The sequence below is a fragment of the Globicephala melas genome, chromosome 1 (genome assembly GCF_963455315.2).
Source record: "Globicephala melas chromosome 1, mGloMel1.2, whole genome shotgun sequence".
Taxonomy (NCBI): Eukaryota; Metazoa; Chordata; class Mammalia; order Artiodactyla; family Delphinidae; genus Globicephala; species Globicephala melas.
The window spans coordinates 109,802,408-109,824,102 of record NC_083314.1 but is presented as its reverse complement, the minus strand read 5'-3'; the positions used below and the strand labels follow the sequence as shown (position 1 = coordinate 109,824,102).

The 21,695-nt window shown below is 38.8% G+C and overlaps 1 protein-coding gene across 1 annotated transcript; it reads right to left on the bottom strand.

Moving 5' to 3' along the window:
* Positions 1-1,140: 1,140 nt before the first annotated feature.
* Positions 1,141-12,244, bottom strand: LOC115858338 (guanylate-binding protein 1-like). The gene is made up of 11 exons (XM_060287551.2): positions 12,120-12,244; positions 9,791-9,990; positions 9,144-9,271; positions 8,140-8,249; positions 7,670-7,866; positions 6,819-7,061; positions 5,676-5,956; positions 4,583-4,795; positions 3,837-3,939; positions 3,399-3,592; positions 1,141-2,314 (listed from the first exon to the last, which is right to left on the bottom strand). The coding sequence occupies exons 2-11, from the start codon at positions 9,978-9,980 to the stop codon at positions 2,198-2,200; spliced, it is 1,776 nt and encodes a 591-aa protein (XP_060143534.1). The 5' UTR covers positions 9,981-9,990; positions 12,120-12,244; the 3' UTR covers positions 1,141-2,197.
* Positions 12,245-21,695: the final 9,451 nt, after the last annotated feature.

The window sequence follows — 21,695 nt, the reverse complement described above, 5'->3', positions numbered from 1 at the left end:
ACTCTCTCACTTCTTCCAGCCTCCCCTTCCCCCTATGTGTCCTCAAGTCCATTACCTACATCTGTATCTCTATTCCTGCCCTGCCACTAGGTTCATCAGTACCATTTTCCTAGATTCCATATACATGCATTAATATATGGTATTTGTTTTTCTCTTTCTGACTAACTTCACTCTGTATGACAGACTCTAGGTCCATCCACCTCACTACAACTGATACAGTTTCATTCCTTTTTATGGCTGAGTAATATTCCATTGTATATATATAGCAAATTTTCTTTATCCATTCATCTGTCGATGGACATTTAGGTTGCTTCCATGTCCTGGCTATTGTAAATAGTGCCTTGAACTATTAATAATGAACATTGTAGCACACATCTCTTTTTGAATTATGGTTTTCTCAGGGTATAATGCCCAGTAGTGGGATTGCTGGGTCATATGGTAGTTCTATTTTTAGTTTTTTAAGGAACCTCCATACTGTTCTCCATAGTGGCTATATCAATTTACATTCCCACCAACAGTGCAGGAGGGTTCCCTTTTCTCCACACCCTCTCCAGCATTTATTGTTTCTAGATTTTTTGATGATGGCCATTCTAACTGGTGTGTGTGAGATGATATCTCATTGTAGTTTTGATTTGCATTTCTCTAATGATTAGTGATGTTGAGCATCCTTTCATGTGTTTGTTGGCAATCTGTATATCTTCTTTGGAGAAATGTCTATTTAGGTCTTCTGCCCATTTTTGGATTGGGTAGTTTGGTCTTTTGATATTGAGCTGCATGAGCTGCTTGTATATTTTGGAGATTAATTTTTTGTCAGTTGCTGCATTTGCAAATATTTTCTTCCATTCTGAGAGTTGTTTCTGTTATATAAAGCAAGGGTCTGCAAACTATGGCTTCTGAGTGCCACCTGTTTTTGAAAACAATGTATTCTGGGAACACAGCCATGCCCACCCATTTGTGTATCATTAATGGCTGCTTTATGGCAGAGTTGAGTAGTTGAGTCAGAGACCATATGGCTCACAAAGCCATGAATAGTTACTATCCCATCTTTTACAGAAAAGTTAGCCAACCTTTGCTATATAAATTGGAACCTTATTTTTTTGGTGAAAAACTTAAAAAAATCAGAAATGTAAAGTTCAGTGAAGCATAATTTATTTCCAGGTTGAAAATAATTCTTAATTGCTTTAAGAAACTTCAACCACATACCTAGGGCTTTTGACAATTGTGATAAAGTCTATACTAAGTAATATCAAGAGCATTATTTTACTGGTCAAAAAAAGTAAAAAACAACGCATATTCTCTTGGGGGAAAATAAGCAGGCTTTCAAGTATGCTTCTTAAGAATTGGGAAAAGATAGCCTAAGCTCTAGGGTTATAAATGATCTAATAATTAATTTAGCTCAGTTTTCTAACATATTATCAGTCATCATTTCAAGTTCATCTTTGCAAATTATAAATTGCTACAACACACAATGTATACTTGTCATAATGTTACTATGTTTAGTCCAGGGTCACTTACCTAAAGTTCTGAAGAGTCCCATTACAGTTATAATCTGGGTGAACTGAGCAAGAAGGGAAAGTTTCCTTCTTTAGCCCATTTATTTATGATCCAACTCATACTCATGCTAATGGCTTCTTCCATCTTCCTACAGACATTCTGTAGAGCTTCTAGATCGCTATATAAGGTGATTTGCTTTAGCTTGGAATTCACCAGTAAGTGTTGCCCATTCCCAGTGTCCAGGAATCACATCATTGCTGACAGACTGTGCAGTCTTGAAACAATGGGACACTGTATACTGTCTTCACTAAGAAGCTAGAATGGTTGTCCCTGATATTGGAACTTGTGGTGCACTTGGCCAAACTCATGACCAACTATGTCCCAAGACTTTAACCTAAGACTTTGCTCAGTATCCACTTGTCTAACTTGTAGTCATCTGGAAGAAGAAGCTCCTGGGTGGTACAAGGTTATGATACCTCCTGGGTTGGCACAGAGGTAAAATGCATCTTGTTACACAGTTTACAGTATTGTGAGGAAGATGGACATGATTTCAATTATAGTACTGCATGCCTTTGCAAATATTTAGTATAATAAAACTGTGAAATCTAAATATTATCAAGTGTGGTGACATTTTTCTTAATTTTAAACTGCTTGAGTAATGCCTCTGATAAGAGTGACCAGGAAAGCTCTAATTTTTAGTTCTTTAGCTTAGGCAACATTGCGTCCTTGGTTTTTGCATCTCCTTCTGGAGATTCTGTATTTCTTTATGAAGTCGTCTGTTCTCTTCTTGGAATCCTTCCTGTAGTAGTCGGTGCTGTTCCTAAAAAAGTACAAATGGAGACTGAATAACGTGTCACATTAAGTAAATCTCTAACTTCTATCTAGTTTCCACATTCATAGATTTTTAAAAAAATATTTAATTTCTTCTTGAAATTTTCTCTACCATTAATTTCATTATACTTTCTCTTGGTCCTTCTAGCTCTGTGATTACTTTTTCTGAGTCTCCTTGAGTCAAGAAGGATTTTGGGCTTATATATCCCAATATGTTGATGAACCTAATTACCAGTATTAATTTTTTTTGTCCCATTAATTGTATATAATCTTTGTCGGCAATCTTAATGAAATGTTTGGCTTCAGATCTTATCTATGCATTGTGATTTTTTTATGTACACACACACAACACAGAAATAAGTAAAGAATTTGCAAAATCTGATACAGTGTCTGAATCTTAGATCAGGGAATTTGATCTAAGCTTCCACAATTTGGTGGCAGGGGGGCAAAGTGCAGGTAAGGGAATCAGGGCCCCAGACAGACCATACTGGCTTTCTGCACTTAATTCCCAGCTCAAAACATACTAGGAGCAGGACAAAGAAAACAGGTAGGAGTGATAGACTGACACAGTGGTGTGAGAGTTGAGTCCTTCTGCTTATGAAGGTTCTCTTCGAGCTAAAATCTGTGACAGAAGAAAAATTCGTGGATTCCTCTAACTGGTGAAGACTGTTCAGATATCTTCCCAAGCATTGTGGCCCTATAAAAATTATTTAGTCTTGTCTGAACCTCTGTTTCGTCTCCTAAGTAATATGGACATAGCAGCTCTTGCTTCGTATAGTACTAAGCAAGAGATATGGATAAGACTTTTTTATAATATCTAGGAGATAATAGCTACCATGATTGGCAGATATAGTGGTAATGGACTGGGTGTGACATAACTGCAAATAAAATCTTTTAACAACCAGACATTGTAGGGGCCAGTTCAGGCTGGTAGATAGGGATTGAAAAGTACAAGTGGGCAAGCAAGGTCCTTCTTCTGGGCTTCATGTTCTCACTGCCATGCCAAGTTTGTGAACAGGGAGTGTGGAGAGAAAACAGAATAACAGGAACCTCAAGGTGATACAATTAAATACCTGAAGTTTGAGAGATAGAGTTCTCTCTTGCTCTTGCAGCAACTGGGCCCTATCCCTCTCCATCTTCTCAGTCAGTTGTTTCACATGTTCCTGATAACTCTTTTCTTTCTGTTCCATCATCTGCTGATTCTTTATTTGCATTTCCTCCAGCATTTTTGCAGCAGTCTGTGCAGATTCAGCTTTCACACGTTCCACTGTTAGGAGGAAAAGGAAAAAGAAAAATGAATGTGGGTGACCATGTTGCTTCTTTCTTCCATGTACACTTAACCTGTCACTGTTGCTACTGACTGTGTATGCCCTACTCAAAAATGACTTTAGCGAGTAAGAGGCATCTTTTCTCATCTTGCTATAGTTTAAGGATCCTAGGCTCACCCAGCCAAATTAATTAGAATTTTTAAGCGCTTTCAAGGCTGTCTAGTCTCTTGACTCGCTGCTCACCTTCAATCAACTTTTCCTTCTCTGAGAGAGTCTGGTCTGTCTGTAGAATTGCAGCAATCACAGGCTCCTTGGACTTCAAATATTCCTGAAGAATTTCTTCAGCCTAGGACCCAGAAAAGAATGGGGTTAGTAATAGGAAATAGCTGTAAGCACTTATTCCTGTTTGCCCACCATCTTGCCCTCTAGGAATTGCTCCTCTTGGTCTTGGCATGCTGGTGGTCAAGATTCCCTGTCACTGGGGTGAGCACATGCTCCAGGCTGGCCAAGCATGACAGCTTCCTGAGCAGAATCTTTATAAGAGATTGATATAGATATAAATAGTGATTCTCTGTTCTTTTAGACTGAGGGCTCTAATTTTGGAGCTGTTGGCACTGTGGTCTCATATGGGGTGAACTTGTTGGAGAATGAAGCCATCATTGAGAAAGCAGATCAGAAAAAGGTATGGAGGGAGAATGGGAGGGAAGGAAGTGTGAGGTTGAGGGGAGGAACATGCAGAGAGATAAATGATGACATTATTTGAAATTTTGGATACCTCTGATAATCCAATTTGTAACTCAGTTGTTAATTGAGTGCACTCTTTTGGATGAGCACATAGGATATATCTGGTATAACAGGCTCCCTGTATGTGTTTATTAAATGAGAGCATGAATGCTGTCGGTCCTGTAATTGCGCATCTGTGTGCAATTCGCTTGGTCATGTTGTTTCAAGGAAAACGTCAGCAACTTCCCAGAATCAATTTTGGTTACCTGTATTCCCTTCCTGGGCTCCTGAAGATACTTTTCCTCCAGCTCTTGTATCTTTTCAATGAAGAGGCGATAGCCTCCTCGTTTAGAATAAATCCCCTCTTTCAGACCTTCTTCTAGAGGACTGAAAATATCCTTAAGTAAAGCTGAGCAACGATCTGATGATGCTTTAAGATTCTTGTTACAAAAGTCATCTCGCTTTTTGTCTAGCTGGGCCTTTAATGTAAAAAATAGGAAGTAAAAAGAATAGTGAAAAGATGTTAACTTGACCTCAGAATTTCTGGAAAGTCTTCTCAAAAAAATAAAAATATAAAAGGTCTGTGACCCCCTAGAAGAACTTACAGGCACTCACAACACCATATCCTTCCTGCTGATCCTGACTTTCTACAAAGGTCCCTTTCACCATGGAGGTGACCTTCAGAGCAGAGATTACTAGCTATACACTACACCTTTGGAGATAAACTCCTGCTTTTCAAACTGGACCAGTGATTGCATATGCACTAAATGTGGCTCAGCATAAGCCTGCTCATGATAACTAAGGCTAAAATTTTCTTTGTTTTTGGCCAAAATATCCAATCAGCCTGATAACAATGAGCATGTAATTTGATTAGAAGCTCTGATTGTTACTTATATGTATGTAATGAAATTATAGGGCAGAATATTAGTTTATTCATGAAAGAAAAAAGTTTCAATGCACCATAATAAAGTATATCGTAGGGCTTGCCTGGTGGCACAGTGGTTGAGGCCCGCCTCAACCCGCCGATGCAGGGGACACGGGTTCGTGCCCCAGTGCGGGAAGATCCCACATTCCACGGAGCAGCTGGGCCCGTGAGCCATGGCTGCTGAGCCTGCGCGTCCGGAGCCTGAGCTCCGCAACGGGAGAGGCTGCAACAGTGAGAGGCCCACGTACCGCAAAAAAAAGAAAAAAAGTATATCATAATAAAATTGGTTCCTCTTATGATAATAACAAATAGTGTTTGTCACCATTTAAAAGTCTAGTAAAAATTGCTTTTCTCAAAATAAGCACCCATTTCATTTTCTAGTAGTACTTTACTTTCCAAGAGCCTAATCTGTATAAACTTAAGGAAAAAATTACCGCTAAATCCTTTTGAAATAAATGGTCTATATCTTTCCAGGACATCCTCATGAAGACTTCAATGGCCTCCTTCTCAATAGTCCTGTGCAGGTCCAGCAGCTCCTGGAGGGTTTCCGTGGGCAGCTGCAGCTTCTGAGCCATCTGCTGGTCATAGTGGGCAATGGCCTTTTTCACTGCAGCTGTGTTCTCGATCTCAGACAAGGCCAGGACTGCATTCTCCACGCAGGGCAGATCCCCACTACTGATGGCACTGACATAGGTCTGCACCAGGGTTTCTAGACCTACAAATAGAGAACAAATGATGATGTTTATTGTAGGAGGAGTGAGGAAACTTTCTATTCTGTGCAATTCTTATGATGTCTATTACCAACCATTTGCCTTACAGCATCAATGTCCTCAGTATCACCTGAAAACTGGTTAAAAATGCAGACTCTCAGCCTCTGCCCCAGTTCAACTGACTTAGACCCTCGTCTTTGGCAAGATCCTCAGGTGGTACATATGCACATCAAAGGTTGAGAACCTCTGTTCTAGATAGCCTAGGCCTGTCTTTATTGAGTACATTTACTTCACCCCCAAGCATTGTTAGGACAGAAACCATATCTCTCTCATTTATGTCTGTATCATCAGCCCTGGTAGGTCCATGGGAAACATTCGATTAATATTTGTGGAACAAATCAAAAGGAGTCCTGCATTTTGTTTATTCTAGCAGAGCATTGTCCAGAAGAACTTTCTGTGATGATGGAAGTATTCTATATGTGCTGTCCAGTGTGGTAGCCACTACACATGTGTCGTGTGAGCCCTTGAGACACAGTTGTGTGATCAGAATGTTAAATTTCTTTCATTTTAATTAGTTTACATTTAAATTTAGATAGCTGCACTTATCTAGTGACAACCATATTGCACAGGGAAGGTCCAGTTTACTAGGACAGTTTTAAGCTTTTAGAGCTATTTTCCTTTGGCCTTTTCTATCTTTCCTCACCTAAGAATTGTGACTAATAAAACCTGTTAGAAGTGTTGGTGACATCTAGAATTTAACACAATAATAGCAGTAGATGTGCATTTTTCAAAGCGGAAGCTAGGTGGATGTTATTACACCATCTTTTCGTGTTAACCGTGAGAGTAAAGACTGGGAAGAGGACTCACGAGGTCCATTGACCTTGATGCCTCCTGAAAGGGTTTTAGTTTTGGAATTTCTAAAGATGTAGGAACAGAAGACTGCAGTTTGTTGCACAAATTCGGGGTCCAGCTTATCATCACACAGTTCCTCAAGCTGGCCCAGTTTCTTCCTATCAGTGGGCCGATCGAAGATAAAGCATTTCTTCTTTGGGAAGAACTTCCGGATACAGAGTCGAGGCAGATTGAAATTTTTATCTTTTTGACTGGTACCTGGAAGAAGATAAAAAGAATTTGCCTAATATAGGGGCTTGCAAACTTTTTCTGTAAAGGGCCAAACAGTAAATATTTTAGGCTTTGCAAGCCAGATGGTCTCTTTTCCAAGTACTCAATTCTACTACTGTAAGCATGAAATCAGCCATAGACAGTCTATAAATGAATGGGCATAGCATGATTCCAATAAAACCTTATTTACAAAATCAGCTGGCAGGCTGGATTGGACATTATTTGCCTGTGAGCCATCCTTTGCCAACCCCTAGACTAGTGCATGGTTCATGCTTTTATTTATTTTCTTCAAATAAATTACCTATTCTACTCCATATTCTTTGGTTAATTACAGCACCACAAGCCCTAAGCAGGGATATAATGTAAGTCTAATCACAGCACAGGGAAAGGTGAAAGAAATGAAACCTATTCTTAAAACAGGGAGAAAATCAAATCAAATCTGTTCATTCAGATAGTACACGAGTGTTAATTCTTAGTAATCGCCCCCTGAGAAGAAATAGAAACTATAAATATAAGAAAACTCTTGATAGAAAACTAAAGAACGATCGTTTTTTAGTGTTTTGTCATCCCATTTACCGATTCTAAGTTCCCTTTACCTTTCCTAAGCCTGAGTGAATTCTCCAGGTACTCGTCTGCTGTGATGGATTGTCCATCTGCCTCCAAGTCTAGGGAGAAATCCCTCAGTGTCCATACAAAGTCTGGAAAGAAGCTCACAAAGTCAGCTGAATCCTCAACCCCATCCACATCAGGTGAAGCTTTTGCCCTGATTCTCTCTGTGAGCTCCGTCACATAGCTGAGCAGCAAATTAAGGAAAACTGGCCTAAAAGGACAGCGCCCGCCACCCTATATTAGTTACATATACAAAACCCTTGTTTCGCCTTTGTTCTTAACCCAAGTATCAATTCTTCAGTAGGTATTGATACGTAGGATTTCCCCCTGCCCTTGAATTATTTTTTATGTTTCTCTTTTTGTGCTTGATTCACAAGGACTCACAGTTAGGCAGCTGTTTTTATTAATACTGGTCTCCCCTCTGACTCTGATGCTGGTTTGAACCCAAAAAAGATACTGAAGTTGGTCCATGGCCTGCTGGTTGATGGTTCCCATACTATTGTACACAAAAGTGCTGCTCAGGAGTATTGCTAGGGCAAATATCCAGGAGTCATTCTGGTTGTCACCCTGGAAATCAGAGTACATTTGGACCAGGATTATTTTTCATTCTCATGGCACTTTTCAGATCAGCAGTAGTAAAAGGATGCTCATTTAATTAGAGTTTTTTTTTAGACTAACGCCCTATACGAGGAAACCAAATCCAAGCAAAAATGATAGTTAGTAGGACTTGAACTTTGAATAGTTTTCTGATTTGTGTTTTTGGTTTACCCTGATTCTCACTAGACCCTCTTATAATCATTGGTAGATAATTGCAAACAAATAGTCATTGCTTGTGGGCATTCTAAGGCCTTAAATATAATTTAAATGTAAACTTTTCTCTTTATTTTTACAGAACAATTGTCTTAATATAAGGGTAATAATACATGTATCTATCTCACTGAGCAATTGTTGTGCACCTAACACTTTCCATTACTTATCTTTTAAGTATTCAAAACAATACTATGAGGCAAATGTAGATCTATTACATCTGTTTTACAGATAAGAAAGCTGAGGTTAAAAGAGATCAAATAATGTGCTAAGATCATTGAATTACTGACAGACTTTAAATTTAAAGCCAAGGGTATGGGACTTCAGAACCTAAATCCTTAACTAAAGTTCTTTGCAGGATAAGATTCATTATGTTGAATTTATTTGTATTCCCTTTATGCATCTGGGTTAACTGGCTTAGCTTACAGCCTTTTAATAATTAGAATAGTGTCGACTGACCACTATGCTCTTCTCCTAGGATTCTGCCTTATGAATATTTTCCTGACCCCTCATTGCTAAACTGGGTCTCATGGCATGTAAACAGAAATGAAAAGACGTGGTTAAGTGCAAGTTCTTATTTAAAGAAAAATTAAATAGTGTAGAGAATATTCAGACATGAGGGGCTTAGTCCAAATTTGAATCCTCAGTCCTTACCTTCTCCACATCCCCCAGGCCCTCAGTATCAAGCAGAACTAGAGTATGTTCTGGCTTCTTGGGATGAGGCACACACCACATCCAGATGCCCTTCGTGTGAGATTGCACCGTGGAGCCCAGAGAAAAACCTGCAAGGGGGCATGGGGTTAAGAAAGGGTGGAGTTTTAATAGCAGATGGATCTTGAAATTGAGATAATAGTTAACAACATCAAGGTTTAAAGAGACCAATGAAAACATAATCAATATTGATCTTAACTGCAACCAGAAGAAGAGAGAAATTAGAACATTCAGTACAAACTGAAATATTTATTTTACCTTAAAGATCAGTATAAGCTTGATGTTAATCCACATACATTTTAGTAAATGTTTTATTGTTTATTATTATCTGTATTAATTTTCTTTATTACTACCTTACTCCTTCCAGAAAGGCATATTTATACTTTAAAGAGAAAATTAAGGCAAAGTGGTGAGAAAGAGTTGACTCTTATCGTCCAGCACAGAGTAAATAAGAAACCCATCACTGTATTGAAAGTTAGCTTTCAATATTCCTCCCAGGTCTCTAACTTCCTCTCCTCACATCACTGTTCTGCACGCTGGGAGTGTGGTTGGCAGAAGGGACTCGGCTGGGCTTTGCTGGTGCCACTCACCCTTGTTCTTCCCAGCCAGCTTGTTCATCAGGTAGGATTTGCCGGTGCGGTAGAGGCCCACGATAGCCACCACCACAACGGGCTGCTGAATGGCAGACAGGATCTTCAGAGCTTTCGGATTAACCAATAGTCGCCCATTAATGTTCTTGATGAGGCACTCTGGGCCTGACATGTGGGTCTCTGAGGCCATGTTCCCTTGTCTGCAGGGGAAGAGATGGGATGAATTAGAATTTCTGGTCTAAGCAGATCAAGAGTTTTCACAAGGTTATTTTGCATTCAGAAGGAGGAATCATAAAATCCCCCAACATGACCTAGTTTTGTGTCAACAGTGACACAGATGAGGGAAAGACATTTTAGAAAGTTATGGAAGTATTATCAAAGTAGTCCACTAAAAAAATATTGGTATGACAGTGATTTATCAACATTCAACCACCCTCATGAACAAAATCTTATATTTAGTTTACCATGGAAAACTTTTATTTTGGACTTTCATTTAAAAATTTATACTAGACATTAAATGTAAAATAGAATAAGATTCAGAGAGATTCATTGTACACCCTTGCTATGTGTGAGAAATACAATATTTATTTATTCACTAATTCTTACTATGAATAAAGAATTTCATGAATAAATGTTCATCACTTGATATATGTCTCTGAACAATTTCCGGTGATTTGAAATGTGTTTTTTCTCACTAGTTAGCCTTATTTTTACTGGGATAAGGGTCCACAGAACTTCTCACACTGCTATTCTAGAAGTGGAACTTACTTTAGCAAATTTTATAAAAATATGTGACCTTGTGAAACACGTGGCTAGGGACCCTTCCAAAACCTTGGTATGGGCTTGTGGAAGCAAGGGGCTCTGAAACTTCAAATGTATTAGCTTCAGAATAAATTAGCCTCAAACTAAGTGGGGGTAAAGTGCACATCTGCGAATACTGCATGTTGCTAAAAATCGTATTTGTACGTGTGTGTGTGTGTGTGTGTGTGTGTGTGTGTGTGTGTGTAAGGGAACAAAAGATAATGAAATAAATATTAAAAGATCAGGAGACAGATCAGGAGAACTAAAGAAGAAAGTTGTTGAAAGAAAATATCTACATTTCCAGCCATGCACTTCCAAGTTTTCTGTTTTCTTCTTTTTTTCCATTTTGTAGAGGAGAAGTAGAAACAGGAAGAGGAGTAGGGGTAAAGAGGGGGGATGGGGATGGAAAAGGGGAGGGGAAGCTGAAAAGAAGAGAGAGGTGTCAGACAAGGTAGGTGATGAATAAGCTAATGCCAAGTCAAGGAATTCAGAGGAAGAGTTTGCAAAAGGCAAGATCCAAACTTCTTGAGAGCACAGAGAGGGCAAAGTAAACAAAGATGCTGCCTTCAGTGCTGCACCACAGTAGATTCTTTAAAGAGGAAGCTTTTTAGTGAAGTAGTGGGGCTGAATTCTGCTCCTAAGGGGTAAGGAGTGAGTTGACCACAAGAAATTGGATCTAGTGAACTTGTGTTACTTCTAAAAGAAGAAGTCCACTTTGAAACAAAGTTCAAATGTAGGACTGAAGAGTATGGTATTTTCATGAATCTACACCTTCCACTTTGGGTTTCAGGATTTTTCTTTTGTCTTTAACAGTGTCATGTAGCTGTTTCCACTGCATCTCATTTACTATTCTTTCCTTCTCATGAAAATAACCTATTTGTTGCCCTTTCAGTTTCTTAGCTGCAGGTACATCAGTATTGAACAAGTTGTATCAAAGACAATGGTAATTTTGGGGCTTCCCTGGTGGCGCAGTGGTTGAGAGTCCGCCTGCCGATGCAGGCGACGCGGGTTCGTGCCCCGGTCCGGGAAGATCCCACATGCCGCGGAGCGGCTGGGCCCGTGAGCCACGGCCGCTGAGCCTGCATGTCTGGAGCCTGTGCTCCGCAACGGGAGAGGCCACAACAGTGAGAGGCCCGCGTACGGCAAAAAAAAAAAAAAAAAAAAAGACAATGGTAATTTAATTGTGTCCCCAGTCAACACAGACAACATCAGCAAAGAGAAAGACAATCCTAATGCATTTCAAGATCTTAGTTTAGCTCCATGTCCCTGGTGCCTAATTCTACACAAGCACAGTAATGACCCAGGGATGTGCTGCCACCTGATAACACCAGGATTTCATCTGACCTCGTGCCCCACATTAGGCTCAGCTGAAACCTATTTTGATGCTGGTCATTTTTTAGAAAACTAACTAACCCTTAAAAATCCCTTCCCATCCCTGCACTAATCTTAACATGGGCTCCTTTTCCCAGAGCAAGGCTGCTTTAGCACTGGAGACAGAGCTGCTTTGAGGAAAAAGTAGAGTTCTTACCTGTTTTCTTCTCAGTTTAGGTGGAGTGGTTCTGTAACTTCTCTGTCTCTCACTAGATGGTTAGACTTTTATTTCACCCACCCAATGTCATTGGACTCGTGTGATTTCCTGTAAAGACCAGACCGAAGAAGTGAAGCAACCTCTGTAAAAGATTTACAGTAATATGAAACTGAAAGCACTGAAAACAGAACAATGATTCAATAAGCATAAAAAGAATTTTTGGAAGCTATCCTCTTTGGAGGGAACACGGGTTTGACACTACTTCTCAACTAGAACCTTCACATTAATTTTTTTTGAAAGACATCTTAGAAACAATTTGGTGTTTAAAAAAGTGTCTATTAGATACTTAAATGTAATGGAATGTATCCCAGGATTGGGGCTCAGTTTGGGAAACCTAGAAGGAGGAAGCATATTTTTAGTTTTAATTTCTTTAAATAATGGACACACTTACAGTGGACCTGGTTCCTCATTTGTGCATGCTGTACGTGAGGAAAAGGACACACATTCGTGAACACGCAGCCCCTGGAACTTAATACCCAGTGCACAGGCTGGAAGGGGCTCCATGTGTTACACATGTGTTCCAGGCTCAGTGCTGTCCGTTCTACATGGGTTAAATAACTGATATCTCATAACAAACATTTCCCCACCATTTTATAGAAACTGAGGCACAGAAAGATTTAATGTCTTGTCCCAAATCACAGCACTGTAAATAATCTGAACCGAATCATTCTTGATTCCAAACCCTCTTGTTAAGCCACTTCATTATACTGCCTTTCCATGTTTGCTCAGTGAATAGCAGAAGTAACAGTTTTATTTCTTGATTGCTTTCGAAGAGGTACACATGTTACATGTCTAATTCAATCCTGACTACAGTCATGCAAAATAAGCGGTATTGTCTCCATCTTGCAGGAGGCTTGAGGGAGGGTAAAATAATATGCCTGTTCAGATTCATTAAGGAAGTTATAGAGGTAGGATGCAAATTTGAAACTCTGTTTACCCTTAAACTATGTTTTTTCTCCCCCTGAACAATGTTTCTGAAGGAAGGAATAGGGAAGTGAGGAGAAAGGGAGATATCTATAAGTTTCTCTCCTGATCTCATAGTATAAGTGCATTGCTCCACATCTGGAAGCCAGTGTCTGAAATTTAACAAATAAAGTACACTCCTTTCTTTCCCTCTTTGCCATTATCTTTTGAAGTGTCTCTGAGTAAGCAGCACTTTAACTTGCTTTGAAAAATGTGATTTATCTGGGTCTTTCAGCTGCTGGAACACACCTAGTTTCTTCCTGCCATAGCGGTCTGTGTACAATGTACAATTAGGTCTATGTACAATTAGGTCTATGTACAATTGCTATGTACAATGTAGCAATTTTCTGCATCTGGAACTTTCTTACCACTGATCTCGGCAAGATTGGTTCCTTCTTATTCTACTGGTCTCAGCTAAATGGCATCTTCTCACTGAGGTCTTCCATGTAAGTTAATCTCCAACCCATCACCTTTTTTTTTTTTTTTTTCTTCTTCTTTTTGCGGTACGCGAGCCTCTCACTGTTGTGGCCTCTCCCGTTGCGGAGCACAGGCTCCGGACGCGCAGGCTCAGTAGCCATGGCTCACGGGCCCAGCCACTCCACGGCATGTGGAATCTTCCCGTACCGGGGCACGAACCCGTGTCCCCTGCATCGGGAGGCGGACTCCCAACCACTGCGTCACCAGGGAAGCCCCTTGTTTTTTTTTTTTTACTTTTCCCTATGACTACCTGAAATTCAACTTCATAAAAACAGGGACCTCATGTGTTCACAGGTGTGTGTCTCCAGCAATTAAAACAGAGTTCCGAAGAGAGTATAAGCTCAATGGATATTATGTGTGTCTGAATATAAAATGGCTCCAAATATGAAGGTTACCCCACATTTTTCCAATTTGAAGTGTAGAAGAAATGATAAAATGCCTATGTAAAGTATTTTGTCAATTTAGTTATACTTTTAAAATTATATATCTTATGTATATATAATATTGATATGTTGGTTTTTTCTTACATTTTGTAAAATAACTTTTAAATTGAAATATAGTTGACATACAATATTATATTAGTGTCAGGTGTACTACATAATAATTTGACATGTGCATACATTATGAAATGATCACCACAATAAGTCTGTAACCACCTGTCCTCATACAAAGTTATTAAAATATCACTGACCATATTCCTTATGCTGTATATTACATCCCTGTGGTTTATGCATTGTATAACTAGAGGTATGTACCTCTTAATCCCCTTCACCCTTTTGCCCACCATGGCTCTGTATTTGCAAAAGTGGACTGAAGCACTCTGGTGCTGTAGCCTTATTAACTATACTAACATTCTGATAGGTCATTTTATAAATTAAAAGTCTCTGGCTCTCCTCTACTTTTTCTCATGAGAAAGGGTTTTCTTATGTCAATTAAGGCCAACTTGCAACTATTTTATTGAACACATGACAGTGGAAAGCAAAAGCAAAAATAAACTTAGTGTCTCAGAAATTGACTAGGTGTTAGGAAGCCAGCTCCTTCCTGATTGGTACAGGAAAGAGAAACTGACTCCTAGATACTATTTTTAGTTAATTGCTTTCATTTTGGAGTATGGATTGTTGCTTTATTTATTTAAAACTCTTTTTTAGTCTTTCAGTATTATTGTGCAGTTTTCTATATTTCAGTTCAAATTGTTATGTATATTCTTACATTATTATGTTTCCTTTTTAATTGTGGTTAAAAAAACAACATAAATTTTACCATTCTCTTTTAAGTGTACAGATTAACTATACTTACATGTTAATTATATTCCATCATTGTGGAACAAATCTCCAGAGCTTCTTCATCCTGCAAAACTGAAACTCTATACCCATCGAACAACTCCCCCTTAACCTTTCACCCTAGCCCTTGACAACCACCATTCTACTTTATGTTTCTGTGAGTTTGACTACCTTACATACCTCATATAAGTGGAATCAGAAGGTACTGATCTTTTTCTAACTGGGTTATTTTTTTAAAATAACGTCTTCATACTTAACCCATGTTGTAGCATGTGACAAGATTTTCCTTTTCTAAGGCTAACATTTTTTAAAATTTTAATTAATTTATTTTTTATACAGCAGGTTTTTACTAGTTATCTGTTTTATACATATTAGTGTATATATGTCAATCCCAATCTCCCAACTCATCCCACACCCTCTCTTTCCCCCCTTGGTGTCCATACGTTTGTCCTCTACATCTGTGTCTCTATTTCTGCCTTGCAAACTGTTTCATCTGTACCATTTTTCTAGATTCCACATATATGTGTTAATATACGATAATTATTTTTCTCTTTTTGACTTACTTCACTCTGTATGACAGACTGTAGGTCCATCCACATCTCTAAAAATGACCCAAGTTCATTCCTTTTTATGGCTAATATTCCATTATATACATTTACCACATCTTCTTTATCCATTCATCTGTAGATGGGCATTTAGGTTCCTTCCATGACCTGGCTATTGTAAATAGTGCTGCAGTGAACATTGGGGTGCATGTGTCTTTTTGAATTATGGTTTTCTCTGGGTATACGCCCAGTAGTGGGATTGCTGGGTCATATGGTAATTCTATTTTTAGTTTTTTAAGGAAGCTCCATACTGTTCTCCATGTGGCTCTGTCAATTTACATTCCCACAAACAGTGCAAGAGGGTTCTCTTTTCTCCAAACCATCTCCAGCATTTGTTGTTTGTAAATTTTCTGATGATGACCATTCTAACTGGTGTGAGGTGATACCTCATGGTAGTTTTGATGTGGATGTCTCTAATGATGAGTGATGGTGAGCATCCTTTCACGTGTTTGTTGGCAATCTGTATATCTTCTTTGTAGAAATGTCTATTTAGGTCTTCCACCCATTTTTGGATTGGGTTGTTTGTTTTTTTGATATTGAGCTAAATGACATGCTTATATATGTTGGAGATGAACCCTTTGTCAGTTGTTTCCTTTGCAAATATCTTCTACCATTTGAAGTTTGTCTTTTAGTGTTGTTTACGTTTTCCTTTGCTGTGCAAAATCTTTTAAGTTTCAATAGGTCCCATTTGTTTATTTTTGTTTTCATTTCCATTTCTCTAGGAAGTCAGTCAAAAAGGATCTTGCTGTGATGTATGTCATAGAGTGTTGTGCCTATGTTTTCCTCTAAGAGTTTTATAGTGTCTGACCTTATATTTAGGTCTTTAATCCATTTTGAGTTTATTTTTTTGTATGGTGTTAGGAAGTCTTCTAATTTCATTCTTTTACATGTAGCTGTCCAGTATTCTCAGCACAACTTATTGAAGAGACTGTCTTTTCTCCATTGAACATCCTTGCCTCCTTTGTCAAACATAAGTTGACCATATGTGCGTGGGTTTAACTCTAGGCTTTATATCCTGCTCAAATTATCCATATTTCAGTTTTTGTGTCAGTACCATACTGTCTTGATTACTGTAGCTTTGTAGTATAGTCTGAAGTCAGGGAACCTGATTCCACCAGCTCCGTTTTTCTTTCCCAAGATTGATTTGGCTATTTGGGTCTTTTGTGTTTCCATACAAATTGCGAAATTTTTTGTACTAGTTCTGTGAAAAGTGCCATTGGTAGTTTGATAGGGATTGCATTGAATCTGTAGATTTTGGGGGGTAGTATAGTCATTTTCACAATGTTGAATCTTCCAATCCAAGAACATGGTATATCTCTCCTTCTGTTTGTACCATCTTTAATTTATTTCATCAGTGTCTTATAGTTTTCTGCATACAGGTCTTTTGTCTCCTTAGGTAGGTTTAATCTTAGGTATTTTATTATTTTTGTTGCAATAGTAAATGGGAGTGTTTCCTTAATTTCTCTTTCTGATTTTTCATTGTTAATGTATAGGAATGCAAGAGATTTCTGTGCATTAATTTTGCATCCTGCTACTTTACCAAATTCATTGATAAGCTCTAGTAGTTTTTTGGCAACATCTATAGGATTCTCTATGTATAGTATCATGTCATCTGCAAACAGTGACAGTTTTATTTCTTTTCCAATTTGGTTTCCTTTTATTTCTTTTTCTTCTCTGATTGCTGTGGCTAAAACTTCCAAAACTATGTTGAATAATAGTGGTGAGAGTGGGCACCCTTGTCTTGTTTCTGATCTTAGAGGAAATGCTTTCAGTTTTTCACCATTGAGAATGATGTTGGCTGTGGGTTTGTCATATATGGCCTTTATTATGTTGGGGTAGGTTTGCTCTATGCCTACTTTCTGGAGAGTTTTTATGAAAAATGGGTGTTGAATTTTGTCAAAAGCTCTTTCTGCATCTATTGAGATTATCATATGGTTTTATGCTTCAATTTGTTAATATGTTGTATCACATTGATTGATTTGTGTATATTGAAGAATCCTTGCATTCCTGGGATAAACCCCAACTGATCATGGTCCTTTTAATGTGCTGTTGTATTCTGTTTGCTAGTCTTTGGTTGAGGATTTTTGCATCTATCTTCATTAGTGATATTGGTCTGTAATTTTCTTTTTTTTGGGACATCTTTGTCTGGTTTTGGTATCAGGGTGATGGTGGCCTCATAGAATGAGTTTGGGAGTGTTTCTCTCTCTGTTATATTTTGGAAGATTTTGAGAAGGAAAGGTTTTAGCTCTTCTCTAAATGTTTGATAGAATTCTCCAGTGTAGACACCTGATCCTGGGCTTTTGTTTGTTGGGAGATTTTTAGTCACAATTTCAATTTCAGTACTTGTGATTGGTCTGTTCATATTTTCTATTTCTTCCTGGTTCAGTCTTAGAAGGTTGTACTTTTCTAAGAATTTGTCCATTTCTCCCAGGCTTTCCATTTTATTGGCATAGAGTTGCTTGTAGTAGTCTCTCATGATCCTTTGTATTTCTGCAGTGTCAGTTGTTATTTCTCCTTTTTCATTTCTAAATCTGTTGATTTGAGTCTTCTCCCTTTTATCGCTGAGGAGTCTGGCTAATGGTTTATCAATTCTGTTTATTTTCTCAGAGAACGATCTTTGCTATTATTTCCTTCATTTCTTTTTCATTTCTTTCAGATCTGATTTCTTTCCTTCTGCTAACTTTGAGGGTTTTTTGTTCTTCTTTCTCTAATTGCTTAAGATGTAAGGTTAGGTTGTTTATTTGGAATTTTCTTGTTTTTGAGGTAGGACTGTATGACTATACTTCCCTCTTAGAACTGTTTCTGCTGCATCCCATAGGTTTTGGGTCATCGTGTTTTCACTGTCATTTGTTTCTAGGTATTTTTTTATTCCCTCTTTGATTTCTTCAGTGATCTCTTGGTTATTTAGTAGCGTATTGTTTAGCCTCCATTTTTTTTTATTTTTTTACAGTTTTTCCTGTAATTAATATCTAGTCTCTTGGGTTTGTTGTCAAAAGGACACTTGATGCAATTTCGATTTTCTTAAATTTACCAAGGCTTTATTTGTGACCCAAGATATGGTTTATCCTGGAGAATGTTCCATGGGCACTTGAGAAGAAAGTTTATTTTGTTGTTTTTGGATGGAATGCCCTATAAATATCAATTAAGTCCATCTTGTCTAATGTGACATTTAAAGCTTGTGTTTCCTTATTTATTTTCATTTTGGATGATCTGTCCATTGGTGGAAATGAGGTGTCAAAGTCCCCTACTATTACTGTATTACTGTTGATTTCCCCTTTATGGCTGTTAGCATTTGCCTTATGTATTGAGGTGCTCCTATGTTGGGTGCATAAATATTTATAATTGTTATATCTTCTTCTTGGATTGATCCCTTGATCATTATGTAGTGTCCTTCTTTGTCTCTTGTAATAGTCTTTATTTTAAAGTCTATTTTGTCTGATATGAGAATTGCTTCTCCAGCTTTCTTCTGATTTCCATTTGCATGGAATATCTTTTTCCATCCCCTCATTTTCAGTCTGTATGTGTCCCTGGGTCTGAAGTGGGTCTCTTGTAAACAGCATATTTACTGGTCTTGGTTTTGTATCCATTCAGTGAGTCTGTGTCTTTTGGTTGGAGCATTTAATCCATTTACATTTAAGGTAACTATCTATATGTATGTTCCTATTACCATTTTCTTAATTGTTTTGGATTTGTTATTGCTGGTCTTTTCCTTCTTTTGTGTTTCCTACCTAGAGAAGTTCCTTTAGCATTTGTTGTAAAGCTGGTTTGGTGGTGCTGAATTATCTTAGCTTTTCCTTGTCTGTAAAGGTTTTAATTTCTCCATCAAATTCTGAATGAGATCCTTGCTGGATAGAGTAATCTTGGTTGTAAATTTTTCCTTTTCATCACTTTAAATATGTCCTGCCACTCCCTTCTGGCTTGCAGAGTTTCTGCTGAAAGATCAGCTGTTAAGCTTATGGGGATTCCCTTGTGTGTTGTTGCTTTTCCCTTGCTTCTTTTAATATTTTTTCTTTGTATTTAATTTTTGATAGTTTGATTAATATGTGTCTTGGCATGTTTCTCCTTGGATTTATCCTGTATGGGACTCTCTGTGCTTCCTGGACTTGATTGACTATTTCCTATCCCATGTTAGGGAAATTTTCAATTATAGTCCTTCAAATATTTTCTTAGACACTTTCTTTTTCTCTTCTTATTCTGGGACTGCTATAATCTGAATGTTGGTGCATTTAATGTTGCCCCAGATGTCTCTGAGACTGTCCTCAATTCTTTTCATTCTTTTTTCTTTATTCTGCTCTGTGGTAGTTATTTTCACTATTTTATCTTCCAGGTTACTTAACCATTCTTCTGTCTCAGTTATTCTGCTATATTGATTCCTTCTAGAGAATTTTTAATTCCATTTACTATGTTGTTCATCATTCTTTGTTTGCTCTTTAGTTCTTCTAGGTCATTGTTAAACGTTTCTTGTATTTTTTCCATTCTATTTCTGAGATTTTGGATCATCTTTACTATCATTACTCTGAATTCTTTTTCAGGTAGACTGCCTATTTCCTCATTTGTGTGGTCTGGTGGGTTTTTACCTTGCTTCTTCATCTGCTGCATAATTCTCTGTCTTCTCATTTTGTTTCACTTACTGTGTTTGGGGTCTCCTTTTCGCAGTCTATGGGTTCGTAGTTCCCATTGTTTTTAGTGTCTGCCCCCAGTGGGTGAGGTTGGTTCAGTGACTTGTGTAGGCTTCCTGGTGGGGGGGACTGGTGCCTGTGTTTTGGTGGGTGGAGCTGGATCTTGTCTTTCTGGTGGGCAGGGCTGCATCTGATGGTGTGTTTTGGGGTGTCTGTGAACGTAGTATGATTTTAGGCAGCCTCTCTGCTAATGGGTGGGTTTGTGTTCCTGTCTTGCTAGTTGTTTGGCATGGGGTGTCCAGCAGTGGAGCTTGCTGGTTGTTTGGTGGAGCTGGGTCTTAGCATTGAGATGGAGATCTCTGGGAGAGCTCTCGCCAATTGATATTAAGTGGGGCCGGGAGGTCTCTGGTGGTCCAATGTCCTGAATTTAGCTCTCCCACCTCAGAGGCTCAGGCCCAACACCTGGCTGGAGCACCAAGACCCTGCTAGCCACATGACATGGAAGAAAAGAAAGAAAGAAAGAAAGAAGAAGAAAAAACAATAACAGAAAGCACCCCAAAACAAACAGTAAATGCAAAACTAAACAAATAAAATCACACAAAGAAACACACACACTCATAAAAAGAAAAAAAAAAAACAAACAGACAGAACCCCAGGAAAAATGGTTAAAGAAAACTAAACAGACAAAATCATGCAAAGAAACATACACACACACAAGGAAAAAGAAAAAAAAAAGAAGAGAGCAACCCCAAAAATAAAGAAACCCACCAATGAAAACAAGCCCTAAAAACTAAGATAAACATAACACCAAAAACAAATCAAACACACAAAGCAAACCCCAACCCCAAGTCTATAGTTGCTCCCAGAGCCCACCACCTCAGTTTTGGGAACATTCATTTTCTATTCAGGTATTTCACAGATGCAGGATTTATCAAGCCGATTGCAGGGACTTAATACACTGCTCCTGAGGCTGTAGCAGAAATGTCCCTTTCTCTTGTTTGTTTGCACAGCTCCTATGGTTCAGCTTTGGTTTTGGCCCTGTCTCTGCATGTAGGGTGCCTTCAGGCATCTTTTCCCCACCCAGGCAGGAAGGGGTTAAAGCAGCAGCTGATCAGGTGTCTCTTGCTCACTCAGCCCGGGGAGAGGGAGGGGTATGGTAGTCATAATTGGAATGCAGGGTGTGCCTGCAGTGGAAGAGACCGGCATGGCATTGCAACAGCCTAAGGCACGCCGTGTGTTCTCCCAGGGAAGTTGGCCCTGGATCACGGGACCCTGGCAGTGGTGTGCTGCACAGGCTCCCAAGAGGGGAGATGTGGATAGTGACCTGTGCTTGCATACAGGATTCTTGGTGGCAGCAGTTGCAGTGGTAGTGGTCCACGCCTGTCTGTGGGGTCCCAGATGATAGTCGCGGTTCGTGCCCATCTCTGGAGCTTGCTTAGGCACTGCTCCGCCATCTGTGGGTACACGGAGCAGGAAGCCCCTCTTCTTGCACACCCTGAAACAATGGTTTCTTGCCTCTCCGGCAGGTCTAGACTTTTTCCCGGACTCCCTCCTGGCTAGCTGTGGCACACT

Coding starts and splice junctions, on each gene's coding strand:
- LOC115858338 (XM_060287551.2), bottom strand. CDS start 9,980: ATGGCCTCAGAGACCCACATGTCAGGCCCAGAGTGCCTCATCAAGAAC. Junction 7,867..8,139: donor CAGGCCATGGACCAACTTCA/GTATCTTTTTTG, acceptor TTTGCTGCTCAG/CTATGTGACGGAGCTCACAG. Junction 3,593..3,836: donor GAAGGAAAAGTTGATTGAAG/GTGAGCAGCGAG, acceptor TCCTCCTAACAG/TGGAACGTGTGAAAGCTGAA.